The sequence below is a fragment of the Oncorhynchus keta genome, chromosome 28 (genome assembly GCF_023373465.1).
Source record: "Oncorhynchus keta strain PuntledgeMale-10-30-2019 chromosome 28, Oket_V2, whole genome shotgun sequence".
Lineage (NCBI taxonomy): Eukaryota > Metazoa > Chordata > Actinopteri > Salmoniformes > Salmonidae > Oncorhynchus > Oncorhynchus keta.
Window position 1 is genome coordinate 29862940 of NC_068448.1, and position 27961 is coordinate 29890900.

The 27961-nt window shown below is 43.9% G+C and overlaps 1 protein-coding gene across 3 annotated transcripts in view; it reads right to left on the reverse strand.

The window, feature by feature from the left end:
* cntn3a.2 (contactin 3a, tandem duplicate 2) overlaps positions 1 to 27961 on the reverse strand; it is a 77827-nt gene that overhangs the window by 35969 nt on the left and 13897 nt on the right. For all 3 annotated transcript variants that reach the window (XM_035740677.2, XM_052482723.1, XM_035740678.2), the window contains 6 exons: positions 27289 to 27425; positions 26607 to 26736; positions 26311 to 26461; positions 23920 to 24047; positions 20117 to 20286; positions 6127 to 6244 (listed from right to left, as the gene is read on the reverse strand). In XM_035740677.2, coding sequence (XP_035596570.1) covers positions 6127 to 6244; positions 20117 to 20286; positions 23920 to 24047; positions 26311 to 26461; positions 26607 to 26736; positions 27289 to 27425 — 834 coding nt within the window. The remainder of the gene's footprint in view (positions 1 to 6126; positions 6245 to 20116; positions 20287 to 23919; positions 24048 to 26310; positions 26462 to 26606; positions 26737 to 27288; positions 27426 to 27961) is intronic.

Genomic DNA, 27961 nt, shown 5'->3' on the forward strand with positions numbered 1-27961 from the left:
ACCGATCCTCGACTTCGGCAATGTAATTTACAAAACAGCCCCCAACACTCTACTCAACAAATTGGATGCAGTCTATCACAGTGCCATCCGTTTTGTCACGAAAGCCCCATATACCACCCACCACTGTGACCTGTACGCTCTCGTTGGCTGGCCCTTGCATCATACTCGTCGCTAAACACACTAGCTTCAGGTCATCTACAAGGCTCTGATAGGTAAGGCCCCACCTTATCTCAGCTCACTGGTCACCATAGCAGCACCCACCCGTAGCACACGCTCCAGCAGGTATATCTCTCTAGTCACCCCCAAAGCCAATTCCTCCTTTGGCAGCCTGTCCTTCCAGTTCTCTGCTGCCAATGACTGGAATGAATTGCAAAAATCACTGAAGCTGGAGACTCTTACCTCCCTCACTAGCTTTAAGCACCAGCTGTCTGAGCAGCTCACAGATCACTGCACCTGTACATAGCCCATCTGTAAATAGCCCATCCAACTCCCTCATCCCCATACTGTATTTAATTATTTATCTTGCTCCTTTGCACCCCTGCATTTCTACTTGCACATTCATCTTCTGCACGTCAATCACTCTAGTGTCTAATTGGTATATTGTAATTAATTCGCCACCATGGCGTATTTATTGCCTTACCTCCCTTTTCTTACCTCTTTTACACACACTGTATATAGATGTTCTTCAACTGTATTGACTGTATGTTTTGTTTATTCTATGTGTAACTCTGTGTTGTTTGTGACAAACCGCGTTGCTTTATTCTTGGCCAGATCGCAGTTATAAATGAGAACTTGTTCTCAACTTGCCTACCTGGCTAAATAAAGGTGAAAAAAATAAAATACAAATACATCAATTGCGTCTATAGGCTATTTAGTGTGGTCTCAATCAAATTATCAACAGCGTATAGGTTTCGATGTGCATGATGGGAGAAGCACAGAGCAAAGTTATACAGTATTTCTAAGATAGCTGCTGGGATGGTGTAAATAGGTAGAATGGCGCCGGAGGGGATGGCTGCCATCTTACGGGCTCCTAACCAACTGTGCTATTTTGCTAGTTTTTTTTCGCGTTTTTTCTAACTTAAAATTATTATTATTTTTGTACATAATGTTGCTGCAACCGTCTCTTATGACCGAAAATAACTTCTGAACATCAGAACAGCAATAACACACCTCGAACTGGAAAGATGTTTTTTTTTAAACAAATCTGATGCAAAGGATATACTGCTTTCTAGGGAACAGGCCCAAATCCCCGTCAATTGCGTGAAGAGAATTCGTGGGAGAGTGAGTAAAACTCCACTATGATCCATTATATGGGGCGGCAGGGTAGCCTAGTGGTTAGAGCGTTGGACTACTAACCGGAAGGTTGCAAGTTCAAACCCCCGAGCTGACAAGGTACAAATCTGTCGTTCTGCCCCTGAACAGGCAGTTAACCCACTGTTCCTAGGCTGTTCTTAACTGACTTCCCTGGTTAAATAATGGTAAAAAAATATATATAAATATTGGCCAACGTGCAATCATTCGAAAACAAAATGGATGATTATATACGATCAAGACTATCCTACCATGGGGACATTAAAAATTCTGCCAGCTCAATATTATCTGTGTCGTCATTCAGCCACGACTCGGTGTTATGTTTCAATCTTATGTTTCACCGAGTCGTGGCTGAATGACGACACAGATAATATTGAGCTGGCAGAATTTCCATGCATCGGCAGGACAGAGACGAGGGTGGGGGTATGTGTCTATTTGTCAATAACAGCTGGTGCTTGATGTCTAATATTAAAGAAGACTCAAGGTATTGCTCGCCTGAGGAAGAGTACCTTATGATAAGCTGTAGACCACACTATCTACCAAGAGGGTACTCATCTATATTATTCATAGCCGTCTGTTTACAACCACAAACCGATGCTGGCACTAAGACGGCACTCAACCAGCTGTTTAAGGCCAAAAGCAAACAAGAAAATGGTCATCCAGAAGCGGCGCTCCTAGTACCAGCACATCACTATTGAACACCTTTACTCCACACACAGAGATGCATACAAAGCTCCCCCCCGCACTCCATTTGGCAAATCTGAACATAATTCTATCCTCCTGATTCCTGCTTACAAGCAAAAACTAAAGAAGGAAGTACCAGTGACTCGTTCAATAAATGGTCAGATGATCTGGATGCTACGCTATAGGACTGTTTTGCTAGCACAGACTGGAATATGTTCCGGAATTCATCTAATGGCATTGAGGAGTATACCACCTCAGTCATCGGCTTCATCAATAACTGCATCAACGACGTCGTCCCTACAGTGACCGTACGTACATATCAAAACCCGAAGCCATGGATTACAGGCAACATCCGCATCGTGCTGAAGGTTAGATCTGCCACTTTCAAGGAGCGGGACACTAATCCGGACACTTGTAAGAAATCCTGCTATACCCTCTGACGAACCATCAAACAGGCAAAGAGTCAATACAGGATTAAGATTGAATCCTACTACAACGGCTCTGATGCTCTTCGGATGTGGCAGGGCTTGAAAACTATTATGGACTACAAAGGGAAACACAGCCGTGAGCTGCCCAGTCACGTGAGCCTACCAGATGAGCTCATTCACAAAGCCGCGGGCCAGACGGATTACCAGGAAGTGTACTCAAAGCATGCACCGACCAACTGGCAAGAGTCTTACCTGACATTTTCAACCTCTCCCTGACCCAGTCTGTAATACCTACATGTTTCAAGCAGACCACCATAGTCCCTGTGCCTAAGGAAGCGAAGGTAACCTGCCTAAATGACTACCATGAAGTGAGTTGAAAGGCCGCTCATGGCTCACATCAACAGCATCATCCCGGATACCCTAGACCCACTCCAATTCGCATACCGAGCTGATCGTGGACTACAGAAAAAGGCGGGCCGAACAGGCCCCCATTAACATCGACTGGGCTGCAGTGGAGCGAGTCGAGAGTTTCTCCAGGACTATTTACACTGCTGCTACTTGCTGTTTATTATCTACTTTACCCGGTAAGGTTGTAAGGTTCACGGTACCTGTTGTATTCGGCGCATGTGACAAATAAAGTTTGATTTAGTTTGATAAAACAAGGCTGCATTACACAGCGCAATGGATATTCCAACCCTTAGCCCCGGCCTGCTCTGCTCTTTCTGATCAAATACTTTTGTGTGTGCTGCTTAACCAATACCTGTGCTGTGTAGGGCTCTGGTGACAGTTTAGGAGGAGTGCCAAAGGTTTCTTTTGATTTTTTTGTTGTTGATTAGGCCTAGTCCCAAAAATGCATGGACGAGCCTATAGCCTATGTTCTAGAGGCTGGCTTTGCTTTGGAAGTAATCTAATTCGGTCACTATCAATTGATTAAGCTATTCCCTTTCTGTAAAATAGATGTTTAAACCCAGCATTTTTTTAGGGAAACACTTCTGATCATCTCTCGTTGGGTTAAGCCACTGAAGAAGTAGCCAGAAGATAAAGCTTACATTTTTCTCTGTCGGTTGGCCTACTCTGTCTGTGGTGGAAAGGTAGGCATAACTTTTGAAAATACCATGCTCAGATTCCTAACGACATCTCAGATTCAATTATTTGTAAACTTGGACAGTTTCTTTACATACAAGACACACTGATTTGGCATTGGAGAAATATGATAAGATGAACACACTGATGAAGATGAACACACTGTCAATTCTTAGCCTGTAATTTTGGTCATTTGTGTGGTATTAAAAAACGACTCCGCTAATATGTGAAATGATGTTGAATTGCATGAAATGTTTATAAAAGGCCGACCTGCAAATACAATGCAATGTTTTTGCTATAAAAGAGATCTTACACCCCATGTTGTCTGCGAACCCACAACCTTCTGGCCCTGGCCCTGGCTCTGGCTCTGTGCCCTAAATTCACGCATTGCTATGTAATGCTTAAAAGATGAAGAACAGTTTCTAAAACTGCACATCTTAGGCTCTGGCCTGTCCAAGAAGTGGGGGTAGATGGTAGACACATTTTCTTTGTTTTATTTATTATTTTGGGTATAGGGTAGGGTTACTTGTTGTTGTTTTTTTCAACCATTTCGGGATGGTTAAGGTAAAATATATTTTGCTGAAAGGAGGGCCATCCATTTTCATTTCAGAGAGGTCCGATTTTCTCCATGTAACCCTTGTTGTAAATAACGTTCATTCCAATATGATGTGATTGTTAAGCAACATTAACTCCTGAACTTATTTAGGCTGACCATAACAAAGGGGTGGAATACTTGACTCAAGACATTTCAGCTTTTCATTGTTCATTAATTTGTAAACATTTTGAAAAACATAATTCCACTTTGACATTATGGGTTATTGTGTGTTCAGGCTGTAACACAACAAAATGTGAGAAAAAGGGGTGTGACTTCTGCCTGAAGGCACTGTATATTATTGTATATTATCTTGTATTGGCCAGAGCCAAAATACAGAGAAAGATATGTCTCTTGCCCAAAGCTCACTATGTGCTGTAATGGAAAAAACACTATTAATAAGGAATAGGAAGCCACTTCAGGCATATACATTTTTTCCCTCTAATTATCCTCTTCTCACTCATCAACAGTACTGTAGTAGTCATTCAAAGGTGAAAATGAAAACCATCTCTGTAGCCTTCGAGAACCCCCGTTTTAATGATTTAGTTTTATTACTCAACCAATTGGAGGGGCTGATGTTTAAAGCTCATCTGCTGTTTCCTGTTGTAATGAAGGTGTCAGTTCGCCAAAACTAATACATAGACCACCAGCAAACAATGAGAGTAAGAACCACAGAATTAAATAGATATTTCATAATATCTATGCTAGGACCACTGACACTCCTCATTTGCTGGAATTTGAACAGAATTCCAAACAACATTTCAATTATTAGAGCATTTTGACAGTGCAACACTTCATAAACATGATAAAGAACTGCAAACGTGACTTGATATTTAATCAAATAATGTATAATAGCTGTCAAAAGTTGTTGTGATTCGCTCGTTAACAATTTGAGTCGTGTCGTATTGTGCAGTAATTGTATTAATGTTGTTTAACAACACCCACCTTTGTTCTTCAAAGCCTAAACACTGTACTGTAAATCTATGTTCTATAATAAAGACATGCTAAATATATTATATTTAGAATGTCAACATCAGCTTAATTTGTACGATATCGATCTATGTAAAACTCATTAGCTCTTTCCAATAAGAAGCTTTGATGTGTCGCCCTCATTAAAACCTACAATCAAGGATCAATTCTTTATCTCGTTAATTATATATTCTTGGCAGGGCCGAGAGAATACTGTCAGAATCTCAGGGGCGTTAAAATAGTCGGAGATTAAAATGAACATACTACATTTGCTTTGTTTAAGGCATCACTACAATGGGAATTAAAAAATGTCCCCTTTTTAATACAGTACACTGTATGGACATATTTAGGTATTTTACATTCACATCACATTTATGAAACACATTTATGAGTATTGTAGTATGATTCATACCAACCTTCATAAAAATGTTTTTCAATATCATTAGTAAGGAGTTTTCTAAATAAAAGTCCCTTTTCATTTCAGAACTAAAAGGTATCAGTAACACTGAAATGGATCTTTATTTATCTATTGTACAACATACATTTGTACCTACATTTGTGTGTTACCCTAAGAATACATTTTTGTCAAAGAGCATTTTGTAAGCCCAAAATGACATTGACGATTGATGCTCCAGGACAAAACTCATTTTAGGCCCGGTAGGCCTACTCTATTTCCTTCAGATCTGCCAACTACTGGATATTGTGACAGAAAAGTGATGTAATTCAGTAAGATAATATTGATGACGACTCAATGTACAACCTAAGCTGACATTGGCAAAATGCTTGTCATTCATTTAATATAAATGTGTCATGTAGTCCTTAAAGGGCCTCTCTCTCAATAGTTAAGAATGCCTCCTGTGTGTCAGTTGTACGTTTCCCCCTAGCAACAACAGCTCAATTATATAATGCTATTCTATGTCTGTAATTAAGCCAACTACTATATTCCCCTGTAAACGGTGCTACTAAATGGGCCTTCAAACATACTCCCTCTGTGTTTACAGGAACTGACTCCAGTTATAATTAGTGAGTGGTAATTCTGCGAAAAGGAGGGTTTCTTACCTTTTACAATCAATATGGCCACTGCTGACAGGCTCTCCACGTCTGTGTCCACCACGCAAATGTACTTCCCGGCATGTTTCAACTGGATGTTTCTGATCATCAGATCCCCAGCTGTTCTCTACAAAGGCAATCATAAGAAATCCCAAACAACCTGGGTAAGTAAAGGGCATTTGTAATGTAACCCCCTCCTACGTCTATGGGTCTTCGGGCAGTTTTCTCCACTGTAATTTAAAAGAAAATAGGGCCCTGTAGATTTTCATTTCTGAAGACGACTGCCAGCAGCGAATGCTAAATTAAAGGTGGAATCCCTTCCTTTGGCTGTGGCGGAGGGATAGTGGCGAGGCTGATCTGGTTTAATTATGGAAATTAATTCCTTGAAGCGGGCAAGTTAGTTGATAATCTCTTTGGACTTGGGGACATTATAGACATTTTTGAGGAGTGAATCTCATTAGTGATAAGAAAATTGTCAGTCACACACACATATGCCGGATGTATAATCTCTCAGAATGTGTGGGTGTTCCATTTCATCCAGTAGTTTTTGTTGTTGTAGTCCAGGCACTGCATGACGCCTTTTTACCCCACTGATATCCAATACAGTTGAAGATCTGTTACAAGACCTTGATCAGTGATCATTTTGCAGCTGAACATCAAAATATAAAACCTCAGAGGATACAACAGAGGCAAAAGATTCATGTTAAGTTGAAAAACTCTGACACTGTAAAATGTACTTGAAACCAAAGATGCAGTAGAAAGTTTAATATGTTTTGATCAGGATAACTTAATAAATCATGTTGAGCTACTATTGACAAAATACAATTGGAACAATTGATTGAAGACTTATCAAAGACTGCTATTGAGTTTTTCAAATTAATGAAACAGACAGACAATGTCTAGTTTGATATTTGATAGGCTACAGGGAAGACAGTCAGTAGTTCACACACCAACTAGGCTACAGGGAAGACTGTCAGCAAGTTCACACACCAACTAGGCTACAGGGAAGAAAGTCAGTAGTTCACACACCAACTAGGCTACAGGGAAGACAGTCAGTAGTTCACACACCAACTAGGCTACAGGGAAGACAGTCAGCAGTTCACACACCAACTAGGCTACAGGGAAGACAGTCAGCAGTTCACACACCAACTAGGCTACAGGGAAGACAGTCAGTAGTTCACACACCAACTAGGATACAATGAAGACTGTCAGCAGTTCACACACCAACTAGGCTACAGGGAAGACAGTCAGCAAGTTCACACACCAACTAGGCTACAGGAAGACAGTCAGTAGTTCACACACCAACTAGGCTACAGGGAAGACAGTCAGCAGTTCACACACCAACTAGGCTACAGGGAAGACAGTCAGCAGTTCACACACCAACTAGGCTACAGGGAAGACAGTCAGCAAGTTCACACACCAACTAGGCTACAGGGAAGACTGTCAGCAGTTCACACACCAACTAGGCTACAGGGAAGACAGTCAGCAGTTCACACACCAACTAGGCTACAGGGAAGGCAGTCAGTAGTTCACACACCAACTAGGCTACAGGGAAGACAGTCAGCAGTTCACACACCAACTAGGCTACAGGGAAGACAGTCAGCAAGTTCACACACCAACTAGGCTACAGGGAAGACAGTCAGCAGTTCACACACCAACTAGGCTACAGGGAAGACAGTCAGCAGTTCACACACCAACTAGGCTACAGGAAGACTGTCAGCAGTTCACACACCAACGAGGCTACAGGGAAGACAGTCAGTAGTTCACACACCAACTAGGCTACAGGGAAGGCAGTCAGTAGTTCACACACCAACTAGGCTACAGGGAAGACAGTCAGCAGTTCACACACCAACTAGGCTACAGGGAAGACTGTCATCAAGTTCACACACCAACTAGGCTACAGGGAAGACAGTCAGTAGTTCACACACCAACTAGGCTACAGGGAAGACAGTCAGCAGTTCACACACCAACTAGGCTACAGGGAAGACAGTCAGCAAGTTCACACACCAACTAGGCTACAGGGAAGACTGTCAGCAGTTCACACACCAACTAGGCTACAGGGAAGACAGTTAGCAAGTTCACACACCAACTAGGCTACAGGGAAGACTGTCAGCAGTTCACACACCAACTAGGCTACAGGGAAGACAGTCAGCAGTTCACACACCAACTAGGCTACAGGGAAGGCAGTCAGTAGTTCACACACCAACTAGGCTACAGGGAAGACAGTCAGCAGTTCACACACCAACTAGGCTACAGGGAAGACAGTTAGCAGTTCACACACCAACTAGGCTACAGGGAAGACAGTCAGCAGTTCACACACCAACTAGGCTACAGGGAAGACAGTCAGCAAGTTCACACACCAACTAGGCTACAGGGAAGACAGTCAGCAAGTTCACACACCAACTAGGCTAAGGGAAGACAGTCAGTAGTTCACACACCAACTAGGCTACAGGGAAGACAGTCAGTAGTTCACACACCAACTAGGCTACAGGGAAGACTGTCAGCAGTTCACACACCAACTAGGCTACAGGGAAGACAGTCAGTAGTTCACACACCAACTAGGCTACAGGGAAGACAGTCAGCAGTTCACACACCAACTAGGCTACAGGGAAGACAGTCAGCAGTTCACACACCAACTAGGCTACAGGGAAGACAGTCAGTAGTTCACACACCAACTAGGATACAGGGAAGACTGTCAGCAGTTCACACACCAACTAGGCTACAGGGAAGACAGTCAGCAAGTTCACACACCAACTAGGCTACAGGGAAGACAGTCAGTAGTTCACACACCAACTAGGCTACAGGGAAGACAGTCAGCAGTTCACACACCAACTAGGCTACAGGGAAGACAGTCAGCAGTTCACACACCAACTAGGCTACAGGGAAGACAGTCAGCAAGTTCACACACCAACTAGGCTACAGGGAAGACTGTCAGCAGTTCACACACCAACTAGGCTACAGGGAAGACAGTCAGCAGTTCACACACCAACTAGGCTACAGGAAGGCAGTCAGTAGTTCACACACCAACTAGGCTACAGGGAAGACAGTCAGCAGTTCACACACCAACTAGGCTACAGGGAAGACAGTCAGCAAGTTCACACACCAACTAGGCTACAGGGAAGACAGTCAGCAGTTCACACACCAACTAGGCTACAGGGAAGACAGTCAGCAGTTCACACACCAACTAGGCTACAGGGAAGACTGTCAGCAGTTCACACACCAACGAGGCTACAGGGAAGACAGTCAGTAGTTCACACACCAACTAGGCTACAGGGAAGGCAGTCAGTAGTTCACACACCAACTAGGCTACAGGGAAGACAGTCAGCAGTTCACACACCAACTAGGCTACAGGGAAGACTGTCATCAAGTTCACACACCAACTAGGCTACAGGGAAGACAGTCAGTAGTTCACACACCAACTAGGCTACAGGGAAGACTGTCAGCAGTTCACACACCAACTAGGCTACAGGGAAGACAGTTAGCAAGTTCACACACCAACTAGGCTAAGGGAAGACAGTCAGTAGTTCACACACCAACTAGGCTACAGGGAAGACAGTCAGTAGTTCACACACCAACTAGGCTACAGGGAAGACTGTCAGCAGTTCACACACCAACTAGGCTACAGGAAGACAGTCAGTAGTTCACACACCAACTAGGCTACAGGAAGACTGTCAGCAGTTCACACACCAACTAGGCTACAGGGAAGACAGTCAGCAGTTCACACACCAACTAGGCTACAGGGAAGACAGTCAGCAAGTTCACACACCAACTAGGCTACAGGGAAGACAGTCAGCAGTTCACACACCAACTAGGCTACAGGGAAGACAGTCAGCAAGTTCACACACCAACTAGGCTACAGGGAAGACAGTCAGTAGTTCACACACCAACTAGGCTACAGGGAAGACAGTCAGTAGTTCACACACCAACTAGGCTACAGGAAGACAGTTAGTAGTTCACACACCAACTAGGCTACAGGGAAGACTGTCAGCAGTTCACACACCAACTAGGCTACAGGGAAGACAGTCAGCAGTTCACACACCAACTAGGCTACAGGGAAGACAGTCAGCAAGTTCACACACCAACTAGGCTACAGGGAAGACAGTCAGCAAGTTCACACACCAACTAGGCTACAGGGAAGACTGTCAGCAGTTCACACACCAACTAGGCTACAGGGAAGACAGTCAGCAGTTCACACACCAACTAGGCGACAGGGAAGGCAGTCAGTAGTTCACACACCAACTAGGTTACAGGGAAGACAGTCAGCAGTTCACACACCAACTAGGCTACAGGGAAGACAGTCAGCAAGTTCACACACCAACTAGGCTACAGGGAAGACAGTCAGCAGTTCACACACCAACTAGGCTACAGGGAAGACAGTCAGCAGTTCACACACCAACTAGGCTACAGGAAGACTGTCAGCAGTTCACACACCAACGAGTCTACAGGAAGACAGTCAGTAGTTCACACACCAACTAGGCTACAGGGAAGGCAGTCAGTAGTTCACACACCAACTAGGCTACAGGGAAGACAGTCAGCAGTTCACACACCAACTAGGCTACAGGGAAGACTGTCATCAAGTTCACACACCAACTAGGCTACAGGGAAGACAGTCAGTAGTTCACACACCAACTAGGCTACAGGGAAGACAGTCAGCAAGTTCACACACCAACTAGGCTACAGGAAGACAGTCAGCAAGTTCACACACCAACTAGGCTACAGGGAAGACTGTCAGCAGTTCACACACCAACTAGGCTACAGGGAAGACAGTTAGCAAGTTCACACACCAACTAGGCTACAGGGAAGACAGTCAGCAGTTCACACACCAACTAGGCTACAGGGAAGGCAGTCAGTAGTTCACACACCAACTAGGCTACAGGGAAGACAGTCAGCAGTTCACACACCAACTAGGCTACAGGGAAGACAGTTAGCAGTTCACACACCAACTAGGCTACAGGGAAGACAGTCAGCAGTTCACACACCAACTAGGCTACAGGGAAGACAGTCAGCAAGTTCACACACCAACTAGGCTACAGGGAAGACTGTCAGCAGTTCACACACCAACTAGGCTACAGGGAAGACAGTCAGCAGTTCACACACCAACTAGGCTACAGGGAAGGCAGTCAGTAGTTCACACACCAACTAGGCTACAGGGAAGACAGTCAGCAGTTCACACACCAACTAGGCTACAGGGAAGACAGTCAGCAAGTTCACACACCAACTAGGCTACAGGAAGACAGTCAGCAGTTCACACACCAACTAGGCTACAGGGAAGACTGTCAGCAGTTCACACACCAACTGGGCTACAGGGAAGACTGTCAGCAGTTCACACACCAACTAGGCTACAGGGAAGACTGTCAGCAGTTCACACACCAACTAGGCTACAGGGAAGACAGTCAGTAGTTCACACACCAACTAGGCTACAGGGAAGACTGTCAGCAGTTCACACACCAACTGGGCTACAGGGAAGACAGTCAGCAAGTTCACACACCAACTAGGCTACAGGGAAGACAGTCAGCAAGTTCACACACCAACTGGGCTACAGGGAAGACAGTCAGCAGTTCACACACCAACTAGGCTACAGGGAAGACAGTCAGCAAGTTCACACACCAACTGGGCTACAGGGAAGACAGTCAGTAGTTCACACACCAACTGGGCTACAGGGAAGACAGTCAGCAGTTCACACACCAACTAGGCTACAGGGAAGACAGTCAGTAGTTCACACACCAACTAGGCTACAGGGAAGACAGTTAGTAGTTCACACACCAACTAGGCTACAGGGAAGACTGTCAGCAGTTCACACACCAACTAGGCTACAGGGAAGACAGTCAGCAGTTCACACACCAACTAGGCTACAGGGAAGACAGTCAGCAAGTTCACACACCAACTAGGCTACAGGGAAGACAGTCAGCAAGTTCACACCAACTAGGCTACAGGGAAGACTGTCAGCAGTTCACACACCAACTAGGCTACAGGGAAGACAGTCAGCAGTTCACACACCAACTAGGCGACAGGGAAGGCAGTCAGTAGTTCACACACCAACTAGGCTACAGGGAAGACAGTCAGCAGTTCACACACCAACTAGGCTACAGGGAAGACAGTCAGCAAGTTCACACACCAACTAGGCTACAGGAAGACAGTCAGCAGTTCACACACCAACTAGGCTACAGGGAAGACAGTCAGCAGTTCACACACCAACTAGGCTACAGGGAAGACTGTCAGCAGTTCACACACCAACGAGGCTACAGGGAAGACAGTCAGTAGTTCACACACCAACTAGGCTACAGGGAAGGCAGTCAGTAGTTCACACACCAACTAGGCTACAGGGAAGACAGTCAGCAGTTCACACACCAACTAGGCTACAGGGAAGACTGTCATCAAGTTCACACACCAACTAGGCTACAGGGAAGACAGTCAGTAGTTCACACACCAACTAGGCTACAGGGAAGACAGTCAGCAAGTTCACACACCAACTAGGCTACAGGGAAGACAGTCAGCAAGTTCACACACCAACTAGGCTACAGGGAAGACTGTCAGCAGTTCACACACCAACTAGGCTACAGGGAAGACAGTTAGCAAGTTCACACACCAACTAGGCTACAGGGAAGACTGTCAGCAGTTCACACACCAACTAGGCTACAGGGAAGACAGTCAGCAGTTCACACACCAACTAGGCTACAGGGAAGGCAGTCAGTAGTTCACACACCAACTAGGCTACAGGGAAGACTGTCAGTAGTTCACATACCAACTAGGCTACAGGGAAGACAGTTAGCAGTTCACACACCAACTAGGCTACAGGGAAGACTGTCAGCAGTTCACACACCAACTAGGCTACAGGGAAGACAGTCAGCAAGTTCACACACCAACTAGGCTACAGGGAAGACAGTCAGCAAGTTCACACACCAACTAGGCTACAGGGAAGACAGTCAGCAAGTTCACATACCAACTAGGCTACAGGGAAGACAGTCAGTAGTTCACACACCAACTAGGCTACAGGGAAGACTGTCAGCAGTTCACACACCAACTAGGCTACAGGGAAGACAGTCAGCAAGTTCACACACCAACTAGGCTACAGGGAAGACAGTCAGCAAGTTCACATACCAACTAGGCTACAGGGAAGACTGTCAGTAGTTCACACACCAACTAGGCTACAGTGAAGACTGTCAGCAAGTTCACACACCAACTAGGCTACAGGGAAGACTGTCAGCAGTTCACACACCAACTAGGCTACAGGGAAGACAGTCAGCAGTTCACACACCAACTAGGCTACAGGGAAGGCAGTCAGTAGTTCACACACCAACTAGGCTACAGGGAAGACAGTCAGCAGTTCACACACCAACTAGGCTACAGGGAAGACAGTTAGCAGTTCACACACCAACTAGGCTACAGGGAAGACAGTCAGCAGTTCACACACCAACTAGGCTACAGGGAAGACAGTCAGCAAGTTCACACACCAACTAGGCTACAGGGAAGACTGTCAGCAGTTCACACACCAACTAGGCTACAGGGAAGACAGTCAGCAGTTCACACACCAACTAGGCTACAGGGAAGGCAGTCAGTAGTTCACACACCAACTAGGCTACAGGGAAGACAGTCAGCAGTTCACACACCAACTAGGCTACAGGGAAGACAGTCAGCAAGTTCACACACCAACTAGGCTACAGGGAAGACAGTCAGCAGTTCACACACCAACTAGGCTACAGGGAAGACAGTCAGCAGTTCACACACCAACTAGGCTACAGGGAAGACTGTCAGCAGTTCACACACCAACGAGGCTACAGGGAAGACAGTCAGTAGTTCACACACCAACTAGGCTACAGGGAAGGCAGTCAGTAGTTCACACACCAACTAGGCTACAGGGAAGACAGTCAGCAGTTCACACACCAACAGGCTACAGGGAAGACAGTCATCAAGTTCAGTTCACACACCAACTAGGCTACAGGGAAGACAGTCAGTAGTTCACACACCAACTAGGCTACAGGGAAGACAGTCAGCAAGTTCACACACCAACTAGGCTACAGGGAAGACAGTCAGCAGTTCACACACCAACTAGGCTACAGGGAAGACAGTCAGCAAGTTCACACACCAACTAGGCTACAGGGAAGACAGTCAGCAAGTTCACACACCAACTAGGCTACAGGGAAGACAGTCAGTAGTTCACACACCAACTAGGCTACAGGAAGACAGTCAGCAGTTCACACACCAACTAGGCTACAGGGAGAGACAGTTCACCAACTAGGCTACAGGGGAAGTTCAGTTCACACACCAACTAGGCTACAGGGAAGACTGTCAGCAGTTCACACACCAACTAGGCTACAGGAAGACAGTCAGCAGTTCACACACCAACTAGGCTACAGGGAAGACAGTCAGCAAGTTCACACCAACTAGGCTACAGGGAAGACAGTCAGCAGTTCACACACCAACTAGGCTACAGGGAAGACAGTCAGCAAGTTCACACACCAACTAGGCTACAGGGAAGACAGTCAGTAGTTCACACACCAACTAGGCTACAGGGAAGACAGTCAGTAGTTCACACACCAACTAGGCTACAGGGAAGACAGTCAGTAGTTCACACACCAACTAGGCTACAGGGAAGACAGTTAGTAGTTCACACACCAACTAGGCTACAGGGAAGACTGTCAGCAGTTCACACACCAACTAGGCTACAGGGAAGACAGTCAGCAGTTCACACACCAACTAGGCTACAGGGAAGACAGTCAGCAAGTTCACACACCAACTAGGCTACAGGGAAGACAGTCAGCAAGTTCACACACCAACTAGGCTACAGGGAAGACTGTCAGCAGTTCACACACCAACTAGGCTACAGGGAAGACAGTCAGCAGTTCACACACCAACTAGGCGACAGGAAGGCAGTCAGTAGTTCACACACCAACTAGGCTACAGGGAAGACAGTCAGCAGTTCACACACCAACTAGGCTACAGGGAAGACAGTCAGCAAGTTCACACACCAACTAGGCTACAGGGAAGACAGTCAGCAGTTCACACACCAACTAGGCTACAGGAAGACAGTCAGCAGTTCACACACCAACTAGGCTACAGGGAAGACTGTCAGCAGTTCACACACCAACGAGGCTACAGGGAAGACAGTCAGTAGTTCACACACCAACTAGGCTACAGGAAGGCAGTCAGTAGTTCACACACCAACTAGGCTACAGGGAAGACAGTCAGCAGTTCACACACCAACTAGGCTACAGGGAAGACTGTCATCAAGTTCACACACCAACTAGGCTACAGGGAAGACAGTCAGTAGTTCACACACCAACTAGGCTACAGGGAAGACAGTCAGCAAGTTCACACACCAACTAGGCTACAGGGAAGACAGTCAGCAAGTTCACACACCAACTAGGCTACAGGGAAGACTGTCAGCAGTTCACACACCAACTAGGCTACAGGGAAGACAGTTAGCAAGTTCACACACCAACTAGGCTACAGGGAAGACTGTCAGCAGTTCACACACCAACTAGGCTACAGGGAAGACAGTCAGCAGTTCACACACCAACTAGGCTACAGGGAAGGCAGTCAGTAGTTCACACACCAACTAGGCTACAGGGAAGACAGTCAGCAGTTCACACACCAACTAGGCTACAGGGAAGACAGTTAGCAGTTCACACACCAACTAGGCTACAGGGAAGACAGTCAGCAGTTCACACACCAACTAGGCTACAGGGAAGACAGTCAGCAAGTTCACACACCAACTAGGCTACAGGGAAGACTGTCAGCAGTTCACACACCAACTAGGCTACAGGGAAGACAGTCAGCAGTTCACACACCAACTAGGCTACAGGGAAGGCAGTCAGTAGTTCACACACCAACTAGGCTACAGGGAAGACAGTCAGCAGTTCACACACCAACTAGGCTACAGGGAAGACAGTCAGCAAGTTCACACACCAACTAGGCTACAGGGAAGACAGTCAGCAGTTCACACACCAACTAGGCTACAGGGAAGACAGTCAGCAGTTCACACACCAACTAGGCTACAGGGAAGACTGTCAGCAGTTCACACACCAACGAGGCTACAGGGAAGACAGTCAGTAGTTCACACACCAACTAGGCTACAGGGAAGGCAGTCAGTAGTTCACACACCAACTAGGCTACAGGGAAGACAGTCAGCAGTTCACACACCAACTAGGCTACAGGGAAGACTGTCATCAAGTTCACACACCAACTAGGCTACAGGGAAGACAGTCAGTAGTTCACACACCAACTAGGCTACAGGGAAGACAGTCAGCAAGTTCACACACCAACTAGGCTACAGGGAAGACAGTCAGCAAGTTCACACACCAACTAGGCTACAGGGAAGACTGTCAGCAGTTCACACACCAACTAGGCTACAGGGAAGACAGTTAGCAAGTTCACACACCAACTAGGCTACAGGGAAGACTGTCAGCAGTTCACACACCAACTAGGCTACAGGGAAGACAGTCAGCAGTTCACACACCAACTAGGCTACAGGGAAGGCAGTCAGTAGTTCACACACCAACTAGGCTACAGGGAAGACAGTCAGCAGTTCACACACCAACTAGGCTACAGGGAAGACAGTTAGCAGTTCACACACCAACTAGGCTACAGGGAAGACAGTCAGCAGTTCACACACCAACTAGGCTACAGGGAAGACAGTCAGCAAGTTCACACACCAACTAGGCTACAGGGAAGACAGTCAGCAAGTTCACACACCAACTAGGCTAAGGGAAGACAGTCAGTAGTTCACACACCAACTAGGCTACAGGGAAGACAGTCAGTAGTTCACACACCAACTAGGCTACAGGGAAGACTGTCAGCAGTTCACACACCAACTAGGCTACAGGGAAGACAGTCAGTAGTTCACACACCAACTAGGCTACAGGGAAGACTGTCAGCAGTTCACACACCAACTAGGCTACAGGGAAGACAGTCAGCAGTTCACACACCAACTAGGCTACAGGGAAGACAGTCAGCAAGTTCACACACCAACTAGGCTACAGGAAGACAGTCAGCAGTTCACACACCAACTAGGCTACAGGGAAGACAGTCAGCAAGTTCACACACCAACTAGGCTACAGGGAAGACAGTCAGTAGTTCACACACCAACTAGGCTACAGGGAAGACAGTCAGTAGTTCACACACCAACTAGGCTACAGGGAAGACAGTCAGTAGTTCACACACCAACTAGGCTACAGGGAAGACTGTCAGCAGTTCACACACCAACTAGGCTACAGGGAAGACAGTCAGCAGTTCACACACCAACTAGGCTACAGGGAAGACAGTCAGCAAGTTCACACACCAACTAGGCTACAGGGAAGACAGTCAGCAAGTTCACACACCAACTAGGCTACAGGGAAGACAGTCAGTAGTTCACACACCAACTAGGCTACAGGAAGACAGTCAGTAGTTCACACACCAACTAGGCTACAGGGAAGACTGTCAGCAGTTCACACACCAACTAGGCTACAGGGAAGACAGTCAGTAGTTCACACACCAACTAGGCTACAGGGAAGACAGTCAGTAGTTCACACACCAACTAGGCTACAGGGAAGACAGTCAGTAGTTCACACACCAACTAGGCTACAGGGAAGACAGTCAGTAGTTCACACACCAACTAGGCTACAGGGAAGACAGTCAGTAGTTCACACACCAACTAGGCTACAGGGAAGACAGTCAGTAGTTCACACACCAACTAGGCTACAGGGAAGACTGTCAGCAGTTCACACACCAACTAGGCTACAGGGAAGACAGTCAGTAGTTCACACACCAACTAGGCTACAGGGAAGACTGTCAGCAGTTCACATACCAACTAGGCTACATATTACTATACTGAACAAGAATATAAACGCAACAATTTCAAAGATTCTATTGAGTTACTGGGTTGAAATAAATTAATTAGACCCTAATCTATGGATTTCACATGACTGGGAATACAGATATGCATCTGTTGATCACAGATGCCTTAAAAATAATGGGCCTTTGTGCATTCAAATCGCCGTCAATAGAATGCAATTGTATTCATGGTCTGTAGCTTATTCCTGCCCATGAATCCCATGAAAGTGGATGGAGGACAAAAAGTAGAAAATATATCCATAACCCCACTGCCACCATGGGGCACTCTGTTCACAACGTTGACATCAGCAAACCGCTCGCCCATACGACGCCATACACGTGTTCTGAGGCTGTGAGGCCGGTTGGATGTACTGCTACATCCTCTGAAACAACGTAGAGAAATGAACATGGATTTTCTCTGGCAGCAGCTCTGGTGGACTTACTGCAGTCAGCATGCCAATTGCACGTTCCCTCAAAACTTGAGACATCTGTGGCATGGTGTTGTGTGACAAAACTGCAGATTTAGAGTGGCCTTTTTTAATGTCCCCAGCACAAGGTGCACCTGTGTAATGATCATGCTGTTTAATCAGCTTCTTGATATGCCACACCTGTCAGGTGGATGGATTATCTTGGCAAAGGAGAAATGCTCACTAACAGGGATGTAAACTAATGTGTACGCAACATTTTAGAGAAATGTATTTTTTGTGCGTTTGTAACATTTCTGCTCATAAAACTTGGGACCAACACTTTACATGTTGTGTTTATATTTTTTGTTCAGTGTAAAATAACGTATAATAATCGGCACCAGATAATTCTGTTCTGATTACAGATTTGAATAGCAGAGAAGGACAGGAAGATGTCCTAACCTCTACCCTTTCCTCTTAGTTGTTGGGAAAGTGGTCAAAGTAGCTGATTTGTTTCTAAAGTGACTTTGTTTACAGTGAATAGAATGTTGGGAGAGATGATGTCACTCTGGAACCTTTTAGAATGCAGAGGAAATCTCATAAAAGTGGATGGAGGACAAAAAGTAGAAAATATATCCAAAAGTTGTAATTGACACACTTTCAAAGTTCGAAGGGTATTTTTATCTTAAATGGTGTAAGAGGAGTAACGTTGTAAAGAACAATAATAACAACTATAAATCAAAATTTATTCATACATTATCTCCAGTGTGGCTTGTCGCAAGCCCCACTACTAAGTGCTGTAGCTTTCGCACATTAACAGCGCAGTCCCCTGAACAAGTGTAGGTGGTTACATTTCAAATCAAATCTTAATTTTTGCGAACTGTTTGTCCCTCAAACTCAAATCTGGACCTCAAAGCCAGTGGACACAATGAATTATCAGGTAGAAGAGAGAAGTAGCAGGGTCTGGCCCTGGTAGGATAAAGTAATCCTTCTCACCCCCTTAAAAGATTTAGATGCACTACTGTAAAGTGGCTGTTCCACTGGATGTCATAAGGTGAATGCACCAATTTGTAAGTCGCTCTGGATAAGAGCGTCTGCTAAATGACTTAAATGTAAATGTAAATGTAAATATTTGCGTGTGAGCCAGTGCGTGCAAGTGCTTGAGAAGCTTGAAAATCGAGACTCAACAAGTGTTTTAATTACTTCCTGTAACTCCCGCGAGCATGCGGAAGATTCGGACAGAAGCCAATGGGAACGTGCCGCTTTCTTATTTACATGAAAGTATAGCTCTCAATTTTCAAGCTTCAGTGTACCTAGCACAAATTGGCTTGCACGGATATTGTGCAATAATGGGTATGTGCTATTGACCACAGTAACCAATCCAGAGCTACAACTAGCCAAAGGCCCTGCTCAAAAAATACTTTAAAGAATGCCTGCTTCCTTCCTTGAAGGATCTGATTGGATCACTCATCTGACATGGCTGGATTTTTATTTAAATATTAACCAGACAATTGAGAACTAATTCTTATTTACAATGACAGCATGGCTGGATTGGTTAAGTTAAAGGTATGTGATAGAGCCATTGCTTACAGCAATCAATGTGTTAGGAAGAGTCTGCGTTTAAAAGTATTTGAACAGGGCCAAAGTCTCCCCTAAAAACAAATTGGGGAAATCAGGGGACACCACACCCTGGAGTTGAACAAATGTGACCGAATTGAGAAAGATATGCCAGATGTCCAAATGTTCAAAGAAATAGTGTAGAAGAAAGTGTGTCGGTCACTCACCCCTCCCACTAGCTCAAAATGCCTGTCTGTCTTGGTGATGAGCTGTCCGTTGAAAGCCCAGGTGAAGAAGACATCAAGGACAGGGTCACAGGCGATCTGGCAGGGCAGCACGATGCTCTCACCCACTATGATCTCCATGTCCACTGGCCCCTGAGTAATTCTTGTTGGATCTGTCCAAAATGTAAAAACAATCCCACGCACTTAGCACCAGGGATGGGGTCAATTACATTTCGGTCAATTCAGGAAGTAAACTGAAAATTCCAATGTATGATCAAATGCTATTCGGTCAAGCTATTCTGTTTGTCTATATCTTGTTCAATAACAAGCAGGGTTGGAGAGTAACAGATTACATGTCATCCATTACATGTATGGGATTTTTTTTTAAACGGTAACTGTAATCCGTTACGTTAACAGCAAAAATATTGTAATCAGATTACAAATACGTTTGGAAAACTAAATAATTACTTCAAGGATTACTTTTAAATTCAGAAAGGATGTTTGCGAAAAATAAATCATTGACACTTCTGTTTTCTCAATGACATTCAAATCAGCATTGAAAAAAAGTTTAAGTTAGTTACACCTGTGCGAGTCTGATCACAAGTCAGAGACCACTATGTGTTTGATGGATCGCGGGAAAAGAGCAGGAATAGTATTTTGTAGGCTACAGTCCAAGCTTAGACTTCCAATGGTGCGACTACTGTCGGCATCCAAAGAATATCCAACTTGAATAAACGCTTGGGTGTAAGGATGACAGCAGTGGTTTAGTCTACAGCGATACAGATATCACTTATTATTGGTATCTAAGTAGCTCATTGATGTGAATCACAATGCTGCTCTCTTATTTAGCTATTTGCGTCTTACGGATTGTGGGTGTTGTGGATGGCTGTTAACAAATCTAAATGTGTATTTGAACCCAATAATAGTTGAATTCAAGAAGTATAAACTGCTTATCAATCATTGTTTTTGAAACCAGTGGACAGCCAGTGAAAAATGCGCTCTTGCAACAGCTACATAGTGCAGATCCCAGCCTACATTAAAAACAGTTTTTTTTGTAAAGATATAATTTCATTGTATTATTATTATGTAGTAGTAGAAAGCGATGGGTTAGCGATGGGTAACATAACCAACCCAATAAAGTAAAATGTAACATCCATATATGGCCAGTGTCACACCCTGACCTTAGTGTTCTTTGTTTTCCTTGTTATTTTGGTTAGGTCAGGGTGTGACATGGGTGATGTATGAGTTTGTCTTGTCTACGGGTTTTATATGTTTATGGGGCTGTTTCCTTTCTAGGTGTTTATGTAAGTCTATGGTTGCCTAGATTGGTTCTCAATTAGAGGCAGGTGCTTATCGTTGTCTCTGATTGGGAACCATATTTAGGCAGCCATGTTCTTTGGGTATTTTGTGGGTGTTTGTCTTCTGTCTATGCACCAGATAGGACTGTTGTGGTATTTTGTAGTGTTCACGGTTATGGTCTTTATTACACATGTTGAACTCTAACCAAGCTGCTCTTTGGTCCGATCCTTCGTACACAGAAGACAACCATTACAGCCAGCTACATTGGTTTATCCTGCAATAATTAAATTGGTAACATAAAATGTTGTCTTCTTCTAATGCCTCCTATGGGGAAAGTAATCTAAAAGTAACTGAATGTATTCATATGTTACTGAGTTTTGGTAATCCAAAAGTTACATTACTGATTCCAATTTGACAGGTAACTAGTAACTAATGGATTACATTTAGAAAGTAACCTACTCAACCCTGAAACAAGGTAATTATGGATAGTGGAAATGTTACACTTGCTGTCATAAACAGACGGGCTATGTAAAGCAATAAGTCTTACAGTATTCAGGCAGAATTATGGAAGTATTACAACAGATTAGCCAAGTAAAGGGTTATTAAACAGGCTTGTTACTAATAAGAGCTGATACTGTTTGCTGACATGACTGGAATAATCTTTGGTAATCCTGAAAGCAATTACAATACCCAGATAAATCCGATAAAAAAGCAGAGGTGATTTATACTTCGAGGTGGTGGGACTGTTATCCACGAGATGAGTTAACCCACAGACACATGCTTACACACACAGAGCACCTGCTGACCACACAATAAGGGCACACTGAGTTGCAACCACTACAGCCATTGTTTGTCGGAGGCCACTGCGCTTCAAAAGTCAGGGCAATTAATTACAACCTTGCTCTATCTTGCTAAATAAAATCAATAAATCATAAAAGAAAGAATGAAGGGATAAGAAATGTATCACTATTGAAGGGATTGTATTTGGAGCCTCAGCATGAACAATATGTAAAAGATGTCTCATGATTCTCTATACGTATATCTCTTCTCTGAATAAATCCTCGGAAAACGCAAATACCATAGTATGGTTTAAAAATAAATGCAGTGTTTGGCAGCCAAATTATTCGACAGTTACCATTCGGCTCACCTGTTAACTCTGAGGGGTTGTTCTTTTGGCCCTGTACAGGGCCCGGCGAGTGGGGGGGGGGGGTACCCCCCCTCTTATTTTTGTTTGAAAATTGACATATCATTTGAATGCTACAGCCCTTGTCTTTTTGGATATTTTACTCAAATCGTACTGCTGGAAATGTCATTACCTCCACCCCCCACCACACCTCACACAAAGGCCATAAATCATGAGCTATAGTCATATTCATAGAGTATGCTATGCAGATCAAGTCACCAAAAGTGAAAACATTTAGTATGCATGGAAAGGGTACACCCTGATGGTCAATATAAAGCAATGCATTTCTTTATCTAGCCACATTTCCTTTGTATGCATCCTCCACATGCACCGTTGATCTATCTCACTAATATACAATAGGAAAAGTGAATGGGAAAATAGTTTGATGTTTTCTCACCTGTCTGTGTTTTATTTTAAAACACTGACCCAATAACTTGAAATGCCTGATTCCTATGGTCATGCTTGAAAATCTGTTCAGCCATTTTGGAACAGTGACTCACTACCCAAACCAGACACAACTGGTTTCAAGTGGCCAAGAGATGTCATATGATCTCCTATTGCGCTCTCGTGGAGGAACTGGGCATCAGACAGGGGATATATTTGCATCAATGGATAGATAGAAACTAAAACTTTCTCCTCATTTATGTATATCATTCTTGTAAGACAAAAGATTCCTATGAGACAAAAATGTATGTTGCACAAGCCCTGCACTTTCAAAATAGCTGTGTGCATGCTTAGAGTGCCATCATTTTATTTTACTAATCCTTTTGTAACATTAATTGGTGACATATTTGATTTAAAACCTAAAAAAGTAGTCAGTTACCTTTCTAACAGTACTAAGCATGTGCTTGTAGGACTTATAGCTTTGAATCCGAAATGTACTTTGAGGATAGTATATAATATTATGCATCGTTTAGAAAATGCCACCAGAGAGCGTCAGAATTGAAGAGGTTAATAGTTGCATGAGCAACCAACAACCCCTCCTCTAGAAATACACTTCAAAATCGGCAATAAAAGCATACTTTTACAACTTTATTTCGGCTCAGGGTCATTTCATTTGTTTGAGTCAATTGGTTGGCTGCATCCAAGTATACAAAGATAAAGTAGTTTCACGAACACCTTTCCAATGTATTATTATACCTACTGCAAAATGTACAGTAGGGAAACTGTGGGATGGAAACCATGAATCTGGTAATGTTTTCTGCCCTCAAGTCTGAGCTCAGTATCAGAGAAGAGCTAGCTTAGCTCTTACCTTTGGTAACCCTTAGTTAGACAGAGTGTAGGTTTGGTTAGGGCTAAACTACTGTGTAATGCAACACCTTACCTGTGATGAGGAGTCTTCCAGTGGTGCTGGAGGTCCCAAATCGGTTTCTGGCAAAGCAGGTGTAGCTGCCTGCATCATACTTGGTCACATTAGTGATTCTCAAAGTTCCACCTGGAGAGAGAGTGATTCTGTGGGGGTAGATGGAGAAACTGGTGACACGGGTAGAATCTGAACCCCAGTCTCCCACGGGAGAAACAGTCTTAACTGTTAGTCGAATAGGAAATTCCACCAGGGGCCGAGGCTGGCACTAGTATTAGTAGTGTTTATTAGGATCCCCAATTAGCTGCTGCCGGGGCAACGGCTACTCTTATGGGGGTCCAAACAGAAATCAAAACACAAATAAAATACATAATATACAAAACACTACATGTACATCACAATTTAGTAACTTAGCAGATGCTCCCATCCAGAGCGACCCACATTCATCTCAAGATAGCCAGGCGAGACAACCTCGCATCACATAATCACACAATACATAATACAATGCAAAATACAGTACAAAATACATAATGTCTGTGTGTCTATTCAAAGTCCCCATCGTGCCATATGGTGTTCTTTTATCTGTTTTTTTAAAATCTTATTTTATTGCTAGCTTGAGTTATCTGGGGTGGCAGAGAGTTACATGTTGTTATGGCTCTATTTAATACTGTGTGTTTCCAAGCTTCTATGCTAGACCTGAAGACTGTGAAAAGGCCTCTGGTTCCATATCTTGTGTGGTACAGATGAATGTCCAATCTGTTTAAGCAGACAGTTCGCGACCTTCAACACATCAACATCTCGCACAACGACCAATAGTGATGCAGTCACTCTCTACCCAACTTTGAGCCAGAAGAGATAGACATGTATGTTTCAGCCAATCATCCGTCATTTGTGTCAGTGCCGAGCATGTTGAGTGCCCTTTCAAATAAGCATGCTGAAAGTCTGTTGTTAATTTGTTTTCTGCAAAATAACATTGTATTTGGTAGAAAAGTTTGCTAAGCGCTGGTAACAGACTGATTGGTCGGCTGTTTGAACCATTAAAGGGTGCTTTGCTTTTCTCCCAGGCAGGGCTACCTCATTGGGATACCATAAGCCCGACTCATGTCCTCTACACTGGGTCATTTTCATTAAGGCATTGGACAGAAAACTTTTAAAAATGTTCTGTAATGGAAAATGAAAACGAAAATAAACATGACCCTGTTTACATTCAACTTGTCATGTGTTTAACCCTATCAACACCAGTGGGCACCAGTGGGCAATTAATCCTTTGAAATAAATCTACACACTGGTTAAACACTGGTTGAATCAATTTTGTTTCCACGTCATTTCAATTAAATTACATTGAACCAACGTGGAATAGACAATGAATTGATGTCTGTGCCCAGTGGGTAAATTCTAACCCATTGACCTTGAATTGTGTCTGTTATTGTGAACATTCTATTTAAACATTTTTAGTGTACACAATCAGTTATGAAACTAATAGCAAGTCATTGACATTTAGATATTTTCTTGATATGATTTCAAATGATTTTTAAATTTTATTTTATTTCACCTTTATTTAACCAGGTAGGCTAGTTGAGAACAAGTTCTCATTTGCAACTGCGACCTGGCCAAGATAAAGCATAGCAGTGTGACCAGACAACACAGAGTTACACATGGAGTAAACAATTAACAAGTCAATAACACAATAGGAAGAAAAAAAAGGGGAGTCTATATACATTGTGTGCAAAACGCATGAGGTAGGCGAATAATTACAATTTTGCAGATTAACACTGGAGTGATAAATGATCAGATGGTCATGTACAGGTATAGATATTGGTGTGCAAAAGAGCAGAAAAGTAAACAAATAAAAACAGTATGGGGATGAGGTAGGTAAAAATGGGTGGGCTATTTGCCGATAGACTATGTACAGCTGCAGCGATCGGTTAGCTGCTCAGATAGCAGATGTTTGAAGTTGGTGAGGGAGATAAAAGTCTCCAACTTCAGCGATTTTTGCAATTCGTTCCAGTCACAGGCAGCAGAGAACTGGAACGAAAGGCGGCCAAATGAGGTGTTGGCTTTAGGGATGATCAGTGAGATACACCTGCTGGAGCGCGTGCTACGGATGGGTGTTGCCATCGTGACCAGTGAACTGATATAAGTAGAGATTATTTTTATGTAAGCTCTTCCTTCTTGAAAAAAAATCTACAAGGTCTCTATCTTTTCAGAGGTTGTATGTACTACCAAAGAAAAATTACCAATTGAGAAATACACCCTATCTTGCAGAAATCAGTATCTTCTTGTACCTGTCTAAATAAGGCTAAAAAAAATTAGGAACAGATCATCGTCTGATCAATGTAATATGAAGCACTAATATGGGTGTAGAAGAAAGGGGGAATCGAACCATATATAGAATGTACTGTAAGACGTTACCTGTCATTGGTGTGGATGGGTTGGTTGCCTTTCTTCCACAGGATGCTAGCGGTGGGGTAGGCTTGGGGCTTACACTCTAGAGTCACTATGGTGCCGGCCTTGGCTTTAAGCAGGGCTCTGAGCAGGTTACCAGTGAAGTCTGGAGAAGAGGCTGAAGGATACAGGAAACGTAAAAAACATTATTATTGACCCCATTATTATCGAATCCTTCTAACCTTTCAAAGAACAGTAATATGACCTTTTGGATTTGTTAGACAGTCACACAATGTTTAAGAAATGGATAAAAGCCACCATACCTAAGACCATGAGCTCAGTGCTGAAATAGATGACACCATATTTATTCTCAGCCACACACTGGTACATCCCGGCATCAGACAGGTTCAAAGATGAGATCAACAGGACCCCATTGTCAACGTAGACCCTCTCCTGACAAGGCACAGACACAAGTAGCATGTGGAGTACAAGTAAATGTTAAGGTCATATGAACATAATATAATAAAACACACTTATCACAGTAAAAATAACCATTAGGAGGAATTTGGTAAGGAGTCAAATTAAACAAAATATCCAGCTAATGTAAACAATAACAAAGTGGTAGAAAAGTGCATGTGCTAGAAACATCTAGATGCACTTCTCTGGGTGCTTAAGTTTGGTTTGCTGTCGTGTACTTTTCACAGTAGATTAACTCAATCCGCAGAAGCCTGAACATGGGCTATGAATAATGGAGAGTGTTTGCCTGTTCTCTTGAAATGGAGCAGCTTGTCGAGAGTCTGATACGCTATCTTTCTCTCACACACACGCAATATCTCTCTCCATGCACACCCATGTCACAGGTGCAAAAGCAATGTTTCAATGTAAGGAAGGTGCCTGGATATTGCTTATACTCCTAAAAGTTGGATTCGATTGTGAAATGTTCAGTGTGCTAGTGCCTTCCTTTCTGTAAGACTCATGAGAGATGGATGGGAAGGTGGAGTTTACCTCAGTGATCAGCACTTGACCATTTTTCAGCCAGTTGTAGGAGGGTTTGGGCTTCCCGTTGGCCCTGCACTCCCAGTGAAGCCTCTCCTCTATGGCCAGGGCTGTGTCTCTCATGGTCTGAATCCACTGAGGTTTGGCTAAGAAAGATCCAAAATACTCCATGTCAATGACTGACTGCATATTAGTAGAGGGTTTTAAAGGGGAAGCCCTCTTACAGTTTTTCTCGACTGCTTGAACACTGTTAGGGAAACTGGGATCTACGTGAGCAAAACTGGGATCCACATGGCCAAAACAATAACCTTTTCTTACAGTTAGTAATTTCTCATTGTTTATACACTAAATGCAAATTCTCAACACTTTTTTTTTTGCAAAACAGTAGACAAAACTCTACTGTATTTTTTATTTATTAAATTGATTTAACCCATATTTTACTAAGTAGGTTGACTGAGAACACATTCTCTTTTACAGCAATGACGTGGTGAAGAATTGCAAGGGAGAGGGGAGGGGATGAACGAGTCAACGGAAAGCTGTTGGTGATTAGCTGGCCATGATGGTATGAGGGCCAGATTGTAAATTTTAGCCAGGACACCGGGGTTAACACCCCTACTCATACGATAAGTGCCACGGGATCTTTTGTGATCACAGAGAGTCAGGACTTCCGTTTAACGTCCCA